Raw genomic sequence first — 17,329 nt, forward strand, 5'->3', positions numbered from 1 at the left:
ATGTAGCCTTGAACCCTCTTATGTTGCATGTTACAGGGTAATCATAGTGAATTCCTGAGCTTGGTGTCACTCTCCACTGACCCACCACAGGTCTGTCACGGGGCCGGGCAAACCACAGATGCCTCTCATGACCAGGTAAGTGTATCATTGTAGTAGTTATTACCAGATAGAGGCTTTTCGGTCCAAATACTGAATGTTTGGTGTACGTCAGTTGCAGGGAGGTCATTAACTCATTGCTTTGCTCCCCCTTACACCAAGGGACGTGACATCTTGCTGCTGCTGTGTAGGGACCGAAAATTCGTTTAGTTTTGTTCTAATCATACCAAGTGCTAATACTCATACAAAGAAGATGTTTTGTCTCATGAATAATAATTGGACAGGTGTTCGAAACAGGAACACAACACATCTAATCAAATCAGAGCTGCAAACTGTAGTCGACTTCAATTATTACATGGGACAAAATGGGTCTATTTCTGAAACGAGGTCTACATCACAGCCATGGCTTTAAACTGCATTTGGATTTATAAAACAGGGTCTTCTTCATTTTTCTTAGCCATGGCTCGAAACCATGGTCTGAAGCAGAGACCACGACTGGGGTAGGTTTAAAACCACGGCTTCATGTATACAAGATGGAGGTAGTAAGTAGATCAGCTGGATGATTATCAAAGAAAAATTTGTGTTTACGAGTATTAAATCCCTGGATTAGAATGATGAGAGATGGAATAATCCTTTGTAACTATGTAATGACAATAATTTTAGGCGAATATTTCGATTTTCGAAGGAATCGATGCAAAATTTAGCAAGAATGCTAAATAATAATCTGCAAAGAAATGCAAGAGGTGGCAGGTTGACAATTTTTTATACCTTCTTGTTGCTTTGAGGGAAGTAAGATATAATATTTTATATTAATTATATCTTTATGCCTGTAAGATGATATAACTTAATTCCTAGTCTTTACAGTAGTTTTGGACGTTTTATTTAATACTCGAAAATGATGTGGGCCTACAAAAATATGAAACAAACGTGATTTTGCCTTCTTATTTTAAGTTTTATGCTATTGGGACTTTCCACATATTAGGCATTATACTATATTTTAGTTTCAACTGAAATTTTAATCCATTTAATATTAAGTTATTAATTTCTTAGAACTGGGTTTTCAGGTAGTTTGTGTTAGTAGTAGTTATACAAAATGATTAACTACAACATAAATGCTTGATTTGTGCTAATTATTTGAGCAATATTATTCTGGTACCTAAAAATCTGTTCTCTATTAAATACTAAGTAATGCTAGTATTTTAAACCCACATAATATGTTCTGTAAATTACTAAATATAACTACCTTAGCTGAGAACAAAAGAATGTGACTTGCTGCAATTCAATAAAACTATTAATACCGATGTTCATTTCTTTCTAATATTCGACTGTTTACAGGAATAAAAATCGATTCTGAGCTGCATTGCCATATATAAAACCCACAAACCTCAGTTTCCTCTCAAGCCGTGTTTCGACTTTGTTTTAGAAATCGCATAAGGATTCAGACCTCGTTCGCTGTAGCCGAGGTTTGGAACCACGATTTTGTCTGTGTTTTTGAAATCGACCCAATATGTCTCAAAATACTCTTTAATTTAAGCCAAGCTGCCAAAGTGTAGAATAAAGTTGCTTTTTAGTAACTGAACGGAATAATTTGCCAATTTTTCTGTTTAAAATTTTGTCGATTCCTTACTCTCCTGTATTAAAAAAAAAGTTGGGTATGATCTCGCTACTATAAGTTGTTGTTGTTGTAGGCGGCATTGACAGCTCTGCGCGCCTTGTCAGAGATGGGCCTGGACTCTGTGGCTCCATCAGGGAGTGGCATGAAGAAAGACTCTGGGCAGCAGGGAGCCCAGGGAGACGGGTGAGTAACATGTGCTGTGCTGTGCACAAATAACTTCCCAAGTAGTGTAGGCTTTCATGGCCGGAGTCTATAGATCTAGATTCATTTTCCAGGCTGAGAGGCCGTGGTCTGTTGTTTGGTTTTATACCAGACGTTTCGTCTGCAACTGCAGCAGACATCTTCAGTGGAGTGGTATCCGAGGTCGCAAAACTCTTCTCGGCGTACCTGAGGCAACTGATCCTGTGGCTGATTGTGCGGGCATATTTATAGTGCAACTAGCGGGCCGAGGCCTGTTGTCGCTGCGGTCCGCGCCGCTTTGTTCGCTGCTCCTGTTCTGGGTTCCATCCTTCTGTTGTAGTGGCTTCTTATCTGTTCTGTTTAGGACCGGGTACCAACACTTGTTTAGCTTAACGCCTTCTTCCTTGCGATTAAAGTTGTTGTCATGTTTATAGATTTCAATCGCTTCTCTATGTAGACAGGGGAAGAAGTGTGTCGTCGTGCTCAAGATGTCCGTATTCTTAAATCGTATATATGTGAACCCAGAACGGGAGCAGCGAACAAAGCAGCGCGGACCGCAGCGACAACAGGCCTCGGCCCGCGAGTCGCACTATAAATATGCCCGCACAACCAGCCACAGGATCAGTTGCCTCAGGTACACCAAGAAGAGTTTTGCGACCTCGGATACCACTCCACTGAAGATGTCTGCCGCAGTTGCAGACGAAATGTCTGGTAGAAAACCAAACAACAGACCACGGCCTCTCAGCCCGGAAAATGAATCTAGATCAACTTCCCAAGTGTTCCATCATCATTGTTAAGGCCCAATTTTTCAGTCTAATAATATTCTTCTTTTTAGGTTTTTGTATTTCCAGAATAGTCTTTTATAGTTTTCTTTATTTTTGAGCGGGGTAATGTCTGGAAACAATATTTAGGACATAAAAATTTGGTTTTAGGTATCATAACAGATAAATGATTTATTTTACACTTTTCCTTATTATTTGTCCCATACCGTAGCTATGCAACTGAGGCAGTTTGTCTCGAATTAGCAATATGGAATGAGTGCTTGTTCGAATTCTTATGGGGAATAAATTCTCTCATGAAATGTGGGCTAGTGTATGAGCTAGAATTTGCTGAGCTGCAATGAGTAGCATAATCTAGTTTCGTAAGCCGGCTGTAGTGTCTAGAGGGATTATCATGCTCACCATACATTGTCCTCGAACTGTATTGATTGTATGATTATTCAACTCCACCAAAACATCTGGACGTAGATCAGCAATTAATTGAAAAGCTGTGGTTCGTAATGGGCTGTTGTATGATGAATGTTTTAAAATGTTATTTCCTTATTATTGAACATGATAAAAAAAAAAAAAACTTTAAAACTGTAAGGGAAGATAACAAAACTACATATTCAAAATTGAAGACCTCAGAACAATAAATGGGTTATTGACCAAATGTAACATTTTCGGATTTTCAAACTTTTTTACTATTCCCGCCTCATAGAATCAGAATCTGTCATTGGTTCCCTCATAAACCCATTTGTAGTATTAGAAACTGAAGTTAATGTAATATTCTGTTCCAAAAAATAAAGCAGTAGTATTAAGTAGTATTAACAAAACAAGTGAATAGAAACTTTGTTTTTGCTCTCCTGAAAAGTTGTCTTTTGGTTCATAACCCACTTATTGTACTGAGATCTTCAATTATGTTTACAAAACACTGTAAAAGTAATTCTTGGATTTGGCACTTCTGGCAAAAGAGTATTATTCTGTCTGTAGAGAAGTTTTGGTCAGTAGTCGTTAGTAGATCCAGTGCTACAAGGAGTAGTACTTAAGCATTGTAAACTTCACAGATTCATTTGATCACAACACAATGAAAAAAGCAAGAATTAATGTAACAGTTTATAAGACAACACTAAAATCGATTAAATACGTGGTGCAACAGTGAGGGAGTGTGTGTATGCATTTGCGTGTGTACTTGTTAGTTTGTGGTGGGTGTATTTTTAAAATAAGATACATTATGGTTAAAAATAGAAAATTTATCCTTTGAAGAGGTAGAAAAATTCAAATATCTTGGAGCAACAGTAACAAATATAAATGACACTAGAGAAGAAATTAAATTCAGAATAAATGTCGGAAATGCCTGTTATTATTCGGTTGAGAAGCTTTTGTCATCCAGTCTGCTTTAAAAAAAGCTGAAAGTTAGAATATAAAACAGTTATATTACCGGTTGTTCTGTATGGATGTAAAACTTGGATTCTCACTTTGACAGAGGAACAGAGATTAAGGGTGTTTGAGAATAAGATTTTTAGGAAAATATTTGAGGCTAAGAGGGATAATGAAGTTATAGGAGAATGGAGAAAGTTATACAATGCAGAACTGCACGCATTGTATTTGTCCCATAACATAATTAGGAATATTAAATCCAGATGTTTGAGATGGGCAGGGCATGTAGCACGTATGGGTGAATCCAGAAATGTGTATAGAGGGGAAAAAGACCTTGGAGATGGCCGAGACATAGATGGGAGGATAATATTAAAAAGGATTTGAGGGAGGTGTGATATGATGGTAGGGACCAGTTTAATCTTGCACAGGATAGGAACTGATGGTGGGCTTATGTGAGGGCAGCAATGAACCTCCGGGTTCTTTAAAAGCCATTTGTAAGTACCGTAAGTAAGTTACATTATGGTTAAATTCAGAAAAATCCAAAATGGCAGGGGGAGGGAACCTGTGTGTGCAACACATTTACAATATTGAAGTTTAATAATGCGTAAAATAGGTCAGAAACAAAAAATCTGGGCATCATCATCAGCAACAGCAGCACTGCCACCATCGTCTCCACTTCTGCTGCTGCCTCCTGGAAGAAATTTTTTAAATTTAAAGATGTATATACATGTGTATCCACACTTTCCTTTTGACTCACTTTTTTTTTTATCTCCAGTTTTTTCACTTTTTTTTTATCTCCAGTTTTTCCTTGTCTTTGTCTCTACCTTTTTAACTTTGTCATTATTTATTTACTTATTTTTCTTACTTTCATTGTCTCTTCTTTTTCTCCTTTTCACAACTTTGTAGTTTTATGTTTTTCTTTCTTTCTTTTTTTTTTCTGTCTTTCATTTTCTTTGTTTCTACAGACCATTCATTTTCTTCGTTTCTGCATTTCTTGCCTATCTTTCAATTTCTTTGTTCTACATTTCTCTCTTCATTTATACACCGATGGATCCTTGATCTCCAGAGAACAAGGTGCCGGTGCAGGTGTTACGTGCTGTCTCTTCTCACTTTAGAGATCTCTTGGGTATGGAACAACAAGTTTTGATGGAGAAATCATTGCAATAAGTGAAAGTCTCAGGAATCTTCTATGCCACATCAATAAATTTAAGAATGCAGTTATATTGTCAGACTCCAAAGCAGCTATTCTATCAATAGTCTCTAAACACACACCTTCATCTCAAACAGCAGAAATAACTAAAATGCTCTCTCAATTAATATCACTCAATAAAAGAATTGTATTGCAATGGATACCATCCCATTGTGGAATCCTGGGAAATGAGAATGCGGATGCTTTAGCGAATAAGGGCAGCACTGCTACTTACAGACCTGTTACTAAATCTACATATTACTCTGTGAAGAGATTTATTAAATCTACATACTTAGACTTCAACAAACAAAATTTGATAACACAATCTCAAGGGAAAAAATGGAACTCTCTGCATCAAAATCCACAGTTAATTCCCGATTTACCACGCAAATCGTCTGTAGCTGCATTTAGATTGGCAACAGGCCATGATTGTTTGGCCAAACACCTGCATAGAATTGGAATATATCAGTCCCCTAACTGCCCATTGTGCTACTCAAACCAAGAAATGGATTCGGAACACCTCAAAATCTGTGCTCCAGTGGCTGGCCATGATAATATCTTTGAAAAATATTGGCGTGCAAGGGGTCAAATGACTTTATTGCCAAACGCCTGGCATTAGAAAACAACAACAACATTTCTCTCTTACTTGATTTTCTTTCTTTTTCCTTATCTTCCAATTTTTCTCTCTTGCTATTTCTGCCTCTTCCTGCTAGTTCCTTTCCCTTTCCATTCCTTTACTGTTTGTAGAAAATGCATGAAACTTTAGTGACGTAAGATGATTGAGAATTGTATAAGAGAAGGAAATGAAGTTGTCAATAATACGATAAAATGTTTTTCAGCCTTCACCTCACACAACCCACAGTCCCGAAGGCTGGTGGTATCTCCCTTGGTAAGTAAAAAACATGCGGCCAAGTTGTCTATTAGGAAAAAATAAGAAAAAAAATTATTGATACAAAATTCCTTCTTCCCACGACTCTCAATGGAAATTTGTATATGAAAATCATTTCATTGCGATCTGCTTCTCGTCAGTGAAGACAGCATGTGAGTAACCTGGAACAATGTACAGTATTTTGATGTGTAGGTCACGACACATTATCTAGATTTGTGTAGGATTATTCATGTGGTATGTCACATTATGTCTTGTACTACATACAAAAATTGTGAGTGCTTATGTTATTTTTAAAATAAAAGTAAATCATATTATATTTCTGAGCAGTACCCGGTATACAACTTGTCTTACAAGTAATATAATAAAGTGTTCATTTCTTTAACATTTACTTGGATGAAGTTCTGTACTGTTTGTATCAAGTAACTGTAGCTACATTGAATTGTAGGGAACTGACGTGTATACCTTGTGGATTAAGGTACATTCCAGTAGTAATGTTGTGCTAACCATGCACTCAGAATGAATTTCCCGAAAGGGGTTATTAAAATCTATGTTTGTGAACACTATTGTTTGTGGGTACTTAAAGAATTGATTGTAACACTATCAACAGTTTCATCACTACTGAATTAAAATAACATAGAACTCTTATTGTATCATATTTTGATAATAGTCAACACCTTTGCTCTGCAATTCTCTTTTATGATATTGTAGAGTTATATGAAAGATAAATTTATTGATAAGGTAGTTTAAAAATGTGGTTTGAGTAATGTGTAATGCAGTAATTCTTTCTCTTTAACCATGTTTAGTAACATAGGCAGCATGTTAGTGATAAACTACTAAACATGGTTTTGGTTTGAAAATCTAACTTAGTCTTCACTGTCTTTGACATCGATTGCAGAGTAAAAAGTAATAACAATACTGGTATGGGACTCCATTGCTTTAGGTTGGTCTAGACGTAGTGCTTTATGAATGAACTAATTATAAAAAAGTGAGTGGAAATTATTAATCGCTATGAGGTAGGAAAACCATCCTAAGCAAGGGAATTTATTGAAGGAATTTTGTATCGCTATAAATAAAATATACTTAAAATGGGAAAAAAAGGTGAAATTTTCTCCCCTTGAGCTAAGGAGTCAAAACCAGAGCACAAAGGGAGAAGAATTTGAATTGTTTGCAGCCGGAATTCAAACCAAGTTGAACTTTGGCCGATTGTTAACGCGTAGATTAACTGTTGTGCGACATTATTGCCTGTATTTATCACCAGGCTGATTTTATTAAGAACATTTGTAGTCTGCGTTGTTTGATTAAAAGCGATCTGGTAGGATGAATACACTGTATGTGACAGCACAGGAGGTGTCTACACTTGATTTCTGTTGACCACTGCAAGTCAGTTGGAGTCGGTTCCAACATCAAGCGAAACAAGTGAAGAAACATGCGATGGAAGCAACAGCAAGAAATGGATTAGTCGTTGACTGCAGAAGGTTTCTCAGGCTGATATTGTGAGTGGTTAACAATTGATCGATCATTAAGAATAGATTTGATTCCAGGCTGCATTTGTTGTCAATTGTCGATTGATTTCATTGTTTAATCTATGGGGCGTCTTATGATAAAGAAGTAATAAAAAAATTAAAAATAATAAGCGACTGCATTAATTGCAAAATGAGAATCTTTCCCAGAATGATAAGTGCATATGTGTGTATGGCTTGGAACTGGGCTATTTCCCTTGCGTGGTTCCCCAGTGGTTGCCATTTTGTATGGCAGGTCATTTCAGTACCTTCTGTAGAGATGAATAAAAAAGAAAAAAAGACTAACAACTGTGGCACTTGCAGATCCCACTTGATTTGACGCATATAGGAACTACAAGTGTTGTGTATAGAAAGCACTGAAGTGGGGCAGTGCAGTGTCTTCTGTACAGTGATACAGGAGACACTGAGATCATCTTTTACAGTCACTGAGGCCAGGCAACCTCCCCCCAGTCTGTGCCACTTGTAGCTTCCAAGTCTATTGTATGTTTAAAAAAATCATGCTTATGTTTAGTGTTTAAATAAATATGTAATATTCAGTATTAAAGAAGTAGTGTTTGTAGATGTATGTTGTAGTTGTGGGTGTGATGTGTTCCAATTCATTGATATCAATGTCGCTTCAATGCCTCGGTAAAGGTAGTTGATGATCAATAACAACCGATCCAGTTACCCTCGCGTTTGGTTGGCTAAAAGATATTGAACGACTATTGATGTTAATAAGAAATGCTGTAGCTGGTTTTAGGGGGGAAAAAAACTGTTCGTGATAAACAGTATTGAGAAATAATTTTTAGAACTGAAATACAACTGTAATGTAGAAAATTTGTATTTGTGGACGAAACAAAACAAAAGAAAAAATCACGATACCCATGATATTAACATCATTTTTCAATGGAAGATTCTGGGAAATATTTTCCACAGTTTGGTGACAGGTTGCAGGGTGTGGCAAAGTTATTTAAATTTGCCAGTCCCTGTAAAATTATATTATAAAGGTGCACTGATTCTTCCATTTGCTTTGTAACCCTCCCCCCAACAGAACATTGGGCTTTCCATCCCCAATCCTGCAGTAGAACAAGCATGTAATATTGTACTGTGTATTGCATATTACAATGTCAAAGAAGCAAATTTTATTTGGACTATATCCTGTCTTCTTTTGGGATATATCATTGTATTACTTTCCAAACTGGGTCACTGCAGGTTATGTATTAGGGTGTGGGATATGTTATATGTAGACCTCGGACTTTTAGGTCCTAAAAATCTTAAATTAAGTACCTAAAATAGGTTTTAAAATTACAAAAATAGGTGAACAAAAAATGACATTATTTAATTTCCCATTACAAATTAGCCAAACATTTGACATTATTTCATTGTACATGTTCATAATTAGAGCCAGAGTAAACAACTAACACCTTTTCTAAGTTTTCCATTGAGAAACTGCATCGCTTCTCAGATAACACCATCTTGTATGCCGGAAATGAGCATTCCACATCATCTGATGACACCAGAGCATATTAAAATGTTGGTATTAGATGCAAGAGAACAGCACATTCATGTTCAGGTGTTTTGCCAGCCATGATGTCAGCAACTGTGCGGAGAACTGTCAGTCCTGGGTTTTTTTCAAGCACTGATTTGAGTTTTTCAGAAACTTTTTCACCAACATAACCAGGAACCATTGTATCCATTGCCGAATCAGAGATAATCTGCTACTCGGTACTTTCGGCATGTTTTACTTTCCACTAAATACAATGTGTTTGCTCTGAAATCTCACACTGTAATGAATAGAGGAGATGAACTATGCTGCGATTGTTGTCAAGGCACGACTGGCATACAGAATTACACAGCGTTTCCATATTACGAACTGTAGAAATTGGAAAATGTAAAATTAGATAAAAATAGTTCCTAACGTGAAATTAGGTATTTTTAGGTTGTATAGGACCACCATTTTCGAACATATATTTCCATAATTCGTATATATACAACTTTTCTTTTGTATATATCATGAGGAATAAAATAGGTTTTTACCTAAACTCCGAGGTCTAGACTTATATGTAATCATTAATATACTTTAGAGGTTCCTTAAAAAGCAATGAAAACCGTGGAATATGTCTGCAAATTAAAATAATTCAAGAGACTTTTTGTAAAATGTTATTCTGTGGAAAAAGGAACTTGAGTATTATATTCCCAGAGGAATGGCATTCAACATATTTCATTTTAAGTGATCTGAGAGAAAAATGACAACGGATACATTGAACATGAAACATGTTTTAGGCTTAAAATTGTAATTAGTTACACAAACTTCACAAAGACAGAATCAGTGCATCAAGTTATGAGCATATACATTTATTCTGCTTAGCTTTTTCATGTTTTTCTGGAATAAAAAGGAAGGGGAGAAAAAAGCTAATTGGAATTGGAATCATTTACAAACATGAGTTTATCTGTGTCTATTAATATTTGAGCTTTTTAACCATAGTAATATTAATTGTGGAACGCACACATGTTTGCCACACTTAAACATGTGGCTGTCTGGGTAGTAGCTAAAATGCTGCAAAGACCATGTATACCCTTTTCTTACTGTAAATGGGAAATGTATTTTTCCATATATATAAAAAAATGAAACGGCAATTTTGTAAAACTATTGAAAGAATTTTTTTTTTCTCTATAAATCGGTCCCCAGTTGAAAATAATTGCTTGTTCTATGCATTAGTTGGCAATAATTTTAAATAAAGACAATTACGAAGTATTTTGATTCAAAATTTAAAAGTTCTGCATAAAAAAATCAATGGGGATTTAATTTTAATTATAACTTTTTAAAGGATTATATTTCTTCAATTCTGGAAAATGGGTGCCCATGTGGTTTTTAATACAGGGTCGCAAAAAAAGTGTGGCATAAATTTCTGAACGTCTTTCGTATGGGTCAGATTAAGGTCATAGTGTGAGAGGCTTGGCATGTGTTGTTACTGTGGCCACATTGGCGAGACCCTGTCTACAGCTGATCATGTCTGTTTAGTCTCCAGATTATGCAGGTACGGAGACAATATGGCCACAGAAGAGTCTTCCAATCCAACTTATTGTACTGTTTGAAAAGTTTTTGCAGAAAGGAGTACCAATAATCCAGCCTTAAAGAAATGGCGTTCTTTTGTGTGTGGTCTGTAAGATACAATCCAATAAGGGAGTAGCCTACTTCTCCCTTCATTATATACATAGTTGTCATTGTTCTTATAACTGGAAACGTCAGCATTTATTCATTTATTAACATAGCTGTTATTGAAAGAAAATACTCTTGTTGTAAATTTGTTAGTAGTTCTAAAACAGATATAATCTTGAATGATATACAAATACATTCAGTCATTTTACCGAAGGCAAGGGCAAACTTGGATTTTTTCTCCAGCATGACAGTACGATCTGTTATGCAATTTAGGAATATGAAAACTACATTTCTTGAGGGAAGAAAAGGAAAAACTGGCATCAGATTCTTAATATTATTATAGTTTTATGTTAAGTCTTTATTTTCCTCATATTTAAGATAATTTGAGAGTTCATGCCTAATGTTACCCTTCGAAATGACATTGCTTTCTATTATAACAATTGCTATTGCTTTTTGCTTTAGGAATTTGACCTCATTATTGTGTATTCATTTCCAAGAGGTAACCAGTTTTTATTAAATACGTAATTTTCTCTTTTTTTTTTTTCTTTTTTTAATTTTTAGTCACAGTAAAATGTCATGTTTTTGTCATCATCTGTGTGCATATGCTTAACATGTATTATAAAATGCAATGTGCTGCAATTGCTGCAGGGAATTCTAACAGCTGTAGTCAAAAGGGGAACATGTTCATAAGTGTCGAATACAGAGTGGCAGTCTGAAGAAAGGGAGTGAAATGCAGTGATGTATGTTTGGTCGAAAATCATATATTATATGTATTGATGTTGAATGCTGTGATTAGTTGTTAATGGACATTGTTCCCCAAGATTAAAAGCTGTTTTTAAAGGAGGGAGGGCAGATTGCACAGTTGCCATATTTATTCCAATATTGTAGTTTGAATACAGTAATGCCTCACTAGATATGAAATCAATAAACAACCTTGCAGGCTAAGAATGGCTCTGTTTTTATTTGCTTTATTGCATTACAGTGAAACCTCTCATTTACAGACATCGAAGGGATGTATAGCTGGCACCAGCGTTTTTGGCGTGTGTCCTAGATGTATAGTGCCCAGTTTGTGAGCATGTTGCTAGTGTAGCTGAGAATGGTACCACTTTCTATACACGTCCATCAGCCATTTGCCAACACAATTGTCAGACTGACTGCGGCAAATATAAAACACTCGAACTTAACGTTCCCATTACTTATTTCACACGCCAAAAATGGTGACGAGGACCATAGCAATCTGTCCGCATCTGGGAGGTGTCCTTTATTGGGAGGGAGGCTCCCCAATCTAACAGTAAATTTATAATATGCATTATGTATCCCTTCACGCTGTAAATGAAATGTATTACTGTAGTTTAATCCTAAATACAGTCTACAGTACTACAGTAAATTCTTTGCAACTCTGAACTACAGTAGATAAAACTGAAAAAGGAAAATACAGTACTGTGCCATGCAATTTTATTCTAGGTCTACAGTTATGCAGTACTGTAATTTACAGTTTTCAACTTAACCTTTTCGTTCAGGTGCCATGTCTCTCGAAACAGAACAACTGATTGAATTGAAGGGAATAATCCTAGTAACCCCATCATGTGTTGAATACAATTTTACGATCGTGGAAACCTTGGACCCATCAGATGGTTAAATTGTATGACTTTGTTTATCCACCCACTTCAAGCTAACAAGGGGTAGCCGGCTGGGCTAATGGTAGGTAGCCTATGAGACCGACTTCACCAAGTCCCTTGAACATTTGATGTATGGACGTTGTACTGATACCAATTTTCAAAGCTGTTTGCCGAAGGCTTCTTTTTGGAGACTGTAACACCTGGGTCAGGAGCCACCCATGATTATCATTATTTGTCACAGTAACAGGCCGACCTGTGCAGCCTTTTCTTTGAGTGAGGACGCTTCCTATACGGTGAAACTTACCATGAAAGTCATCTGAAGCTTGTTTCAAACTAAGGCCATTTGTGCGTCCTAGCCCGTATGAACAGAAATAATGCTCTACAATAAACACTTTTTCGTCATTTGTGAGAAACATTTTAATTTTAATAATTTCGAGGGAAAAATTGTTCCGGAGCCGGGTATCGAACCCGGGACCTTTGGTTTAACGTACCAACTTTACAGGGAGTTATACCTGAAATCTTGATTTGCATTTTAATTTCAGCAAATCTTCACTATATTATGTACCGGTATCAACAATACAACAGTGATTTCAAATAAACATAGTTCACCATGTATACATTATGTGTATGTGCAATATTTGTGCGAGAATTTCGGTATTGTTTGTTTTAGCACATACTGTATTTATATTTTTTCTATGTCTAAGATGCTTTTCTGTATAAGACACACTCATAAAATTAGAGCTACTTAAGGAAACAAACAAGAAAACATCTTCTATTTACTGGAACTTTATCTTCTCCATATTGGTATCGCAAAATTACTCTACTTCAGATGTGCTAGCTTTCAAGGAATCTACAAGATCTGGATTCATAATTGATCCCACTGTGTGTTTCGAAACGAATGAGGAACACCCAGCAGAAGTGGATAAGGAAAAAAAGAATATCTACAATCCTACCATACATATTACCTCCAAAAGTACCAGCTAGAAGAGCTTGAAGTAATCGGACTTCTGGTTGGAGCAAGAGGTACCGCTACTCTCTTCATGAAAGATGTGTTTAAGAGGCTTGGAATACCTACATCTATTATTCCGATTGTAATTTTAGCTGCATGGAAAGGATCAATTGCTCTCCTGAAGCATCACCTATATTCGAAATGAAATCGAGTTCATTAGCATTCTTTACTTTTTGTAACACTTGCCTCTCTAAAACTAGGTATATTTCCACCAATCACAAAATGTATTTGCAGCTATGTACTTGGAGTTTCATTGTCAAAACAAAATTAATGGTTCACTCAACTTGTAAACATTTATATGGTTAAGTACTCTTTGTCCCTTGTGGCAGCTCAAGAATAGTGAGAAGATTTCTAAATTAATTAATAATTGTATGCAATAGACAATTCAGCAATCATTATTAAACTCTCACTGAAATCATGACCATTTTTGAATCGGCTCGAGAACACAGTGTTCAGCAGAATTACTATAGATAAGAATCACATCTGACGTAAAACATTTATGATTAAAGAACAAAGATTTATTAAACTTATAGAGTCATATTGTTCCAAATTTCAATAGCTCTTCATATGGACTCCATTGGTGAACCAACATATGTCTAGAGACAATACTCTAATTTCTTTCATGTGTTTTGTAGCACTTCCAATGACATAGGTTCATAAGCAGCATGAATTCCCTCAGCATCGGAGGAGTCATATCTGGTGATCAAGAAGGCCACAAAATGAAACCTGTTCTTCCAATCCATCTAGCTGGAAATGGTATCTCTGAGATATTTGAGGAATTTCTTAATTTATTGACAATTTCAAGTAAGTTATCCCTGTTACTTTGTACCTAAAAAGCAATTGTCCAATAAGAGATTCTTAAGTCAAAGCATACAATAATTCTGTTTTGGACTGTTATTCTCATGTTCAATAACTAAGTGTGGGTTTTCACTTCCTCAAATTCTGTATATGTAACATCAGTTCAGTGTTGTTTTAATCGTGAGTATGATGTTCAGACAACTTCTTTCGATAAGGTTATGATACTAGTCTGAAGAAAGTGGATCAGGTAATATGTCATACACTGGTGACCATAGGCCTGTTCTCGAAACCGAAGCTACTTTTCACTTTGATATGACAGCAAGTCCTAGAAAGTGGCATATCGAATCCAACCAAATCTAATCAAATAGAATTTATGAGCTAGAATATTTATTCCACTGCTTGGACAGAACTTATTTCGGGTATGATCATATGTTCTCTTGAAGCCTTCGTGGTGGGGCAGGGGGGACATGAACCATATCCAAAGTAGCTTGATTTGTTTATTGAAAGTTATTGCTGAAATAGCACAGAAAATTACAATTTAATAATATAAAAATAAATCGTGTTCAGAATTATCAGCTATTCTATGACAAAACAAAAGTATTACTGTAAAATAGGTGCATGAGATCTAGTAAAGCTTTTACTTAAAAGTTGTTAAAGTAGAATAATTGCTGAAACTTTGCAATACTATTACTTACTTACGGTTTTTAAGGAACCCGGAGGTTCATTGCTGCCCTCACATAAGCCATAGTTCTGCTGTCTTCCATTTAAATATATTGTAAAGAGAAATTCTGTTCGATTCGATTCCGCTAGCTGGGAGCGGGCTTTTAGACTCAATGGCAGTGGCGAAGCTAAGGTGTAAATACTGGGTAGGCTGAAAAAATCCGCTTACCTTGTATCGTTTTATATAGCAAATGTTTATCGGCTTTTCTATCACAAGAAATGATGACCACTCATTTTCGTCCTCAAACAGAAACACTTAATATAACTTATTTGTCTCAGAGCACCCTATTAGCCAAGGATATTTCTTTTACCATGACAATTGAAAATTTCTATTGTCTTCATCTGCTATTTTAATATGCAAATGTGGTGTCTATTTCCTATCTTTCGTATATCGAACTTGAAAACGGTTTCTCTTTTAATTCTACAAATAATGACTTCAGTTTTCTCTCAGTGTGAGCAATTTTCGCAAAATTAATATGTAACACACATACGCACGCACTTTTGGTTAAACTAATACTCAAAAACGCAGCATCTTCAGAGAACACCAATATAGTGCTACTACAGTCTAGTATATAGTCACGAAGCTTGAGTTGTGAGGTGGTAGGAACAATAGACTGTGCCGGTACTATTTTGCATTGTCTGTAATGAGGCGATATTAGCGATCCTCGTGGTTAGCAACTATCTATGGATGCATATTTACTACGTATTGAGCTTCGTAACTGTATATACTGGACTGTGGTGCTACCTAATATTGTGATGGAAGACTAGCCTCGTTTCGTATGGAGATGTAGCGAATCGATACTCCCTCACCTGACTCCTCTCAAGTTTGCGAGTCAAGGTCGTAGCCATGCCTTTAGAGGCTTTTGACATAGAGCCTCGCAGCTTGCACTGCTCTCTCCATACTGGAATGACTGTCAACATTGAACTTAATATATGGAAGGAGGAAGTGAAACCAAGTGTCATGATACATCACATCATTATTACAACTTATAGGCCTACTGTTACTAGAAATAATAACTCAAATGTTTTGGGTAGGCTAAGCCTCAAAAGCTTCTTAAGAGCTACGCCACTGGTCAATGCTTCAGTGGTGCTACTAGTGTGTAGAACAGAGAGGGCCTTTTCTAATGTACAGCCTTTCAAATGGTCAAGTGGCAATGATCCTTGAATAAATTACTGCCTACCAGCAGGCACTATTTACTACTGTAGTGCTTTTATAACACGGAAAATGAAAGGTTATGTTTCAGAACCATCTGTCCACTGTTTTCTTCTGTAATATAAGTTATTAATCATCCTGTAAGCCAGTCTTTCTATTGTCTGTCTTAATTAGAAGTTACTTTAATTTCGTTTTCAACAACACAAAAGGATTGACAAGATATCAAGCAATGGTGGAGTGACAATAGCAAGAAAAACCGAAGGACCACTGAAACATTCCACAGTCATTTTTGTACTTCACAGCTCCAGGATTTTGCTATACTCAACCCCTGCATGCTTCAGTATTTGCCTTCATCTGAATGATCTGCAACTGACACTCCTCGTTTGTCATCTCTGTCAGGGTGATGCATCGCCTCAGAAGTGGAATTCTTCATATTACCAGCTTGAGTCCAAAATGGTCTTTGTTGACTACTCGTATACTGTATGTATATGAAAGAACTGAAGATCCATTTTCATCATTGCAACTATATGCAGGTAAGAAAAAATATGTTCATAAATAAAAAAATAACGTCATTTTGATCAGATTCTGTACGAAGAAGTATGTTTCAGTGGGCTGTCTGATTGTTTCCGTAAATGTATCAAAGCAGAAGGAAAACAATTTGAAAAACAATAGGTATGGTGAGTTTTCGCTCATCTGTATTTAATAAAGCCATACAATTTATAAGCATAGCTATTTTTATGTAAATTTGTGAAAAATTGATTACATTATATCAACTTAAACCCCACAGTTGATAAATTAAGTGAAATATCTTAATTTTGAGTTATTTACCTGTTGTGTGTAACCCAGAGGACAATATTAATCGTATTTGGGTGCATATTAAATTATGTCTTGTAAATAAATAGTTTTTTTTTTTTTTCCGTTGTTGGTAACTATAGCATCTATTAGGTGCTTTATGGTTGTGCTAACAGATGGAGTTACTTGTCAACAATGTGACGCTGAAACGTGTGTTCAGGTTACTGCCCAGCGACAGTCCTGATATATTTTTATATTTGTGATGATTGGTTAATTAATATTAACCCGGCACACTCACACTCACGATCACATTCATACAAATTTCCAGACTCTAGACACCCAGGGAATTCCCCTTCTTCAAGAAAAATTCACCGAGAGCTGAGCCCGGGACCTCCTGATCTGGAAGCCAGCATGCTGAGCGACAGACCACGGAGGCAGTCAAATAGTTAAACTATACCGGTGGCAACATGAT

General features: G+C 36.1%; 2 protein-coding genes across 6 annotated transcripts in view; one reads left to right on the forward strand and one right to left on the reverse strand.

Annotated features, from left to right (window-relative positions):
* Positions 1–11,714, forward strand: part of stau (double-stranded RNA-binding protein Staufen) — a 96,585-nt gene extending 84,871 nt beyond the window's left edge. For all 5 annotated transcript variants that reach the window (XM_069816019.1, XM_069816026.1, XM_069816034.1 and 2 more), the window contains 3 exons: positions 37–135; positions 1,785–1,894; positions 6,058–11,714. In XM_069816019.1, the coding sequence (XP_069672120.1) occupies positions 37–135; positions 1,785–1,894; positions 6,058–6,115 (267 nt within the window). In that variant the 3' untranslated portion in view covers positions 6,116–11,714. The remainder of the gene's footprint in view (positions 1–36; positions 136–1,784; positions 1,895–6,057) is intronic.
* Positions 1–17,329, reverse strand: part of LOC138692833 (hemolymph lipopolysaccharide-binding protein-like) — a 558,083-nt gene that overhangs the window by 349,331 nt on the left and 191,423 nt on the right. The window lies entirely within an intron of this gene.

The sequence above is a fragment of the Periplaneta americana genome, chromosome 2 (assembly GCF_040183065.1).
Source record: "Periplaneta americana isolate PAMFEO1 chromosome 2, P.americana_PAMFEO1_priV1, whole genome shotgun sequence".
NCBI classification, from domain to species: domain Eukaryota; kingdom Metazoa; phylum Arthropoda; class Insecta; order Blattodea; family Blattidae; genus Periplaneta; species Periplaneta americana.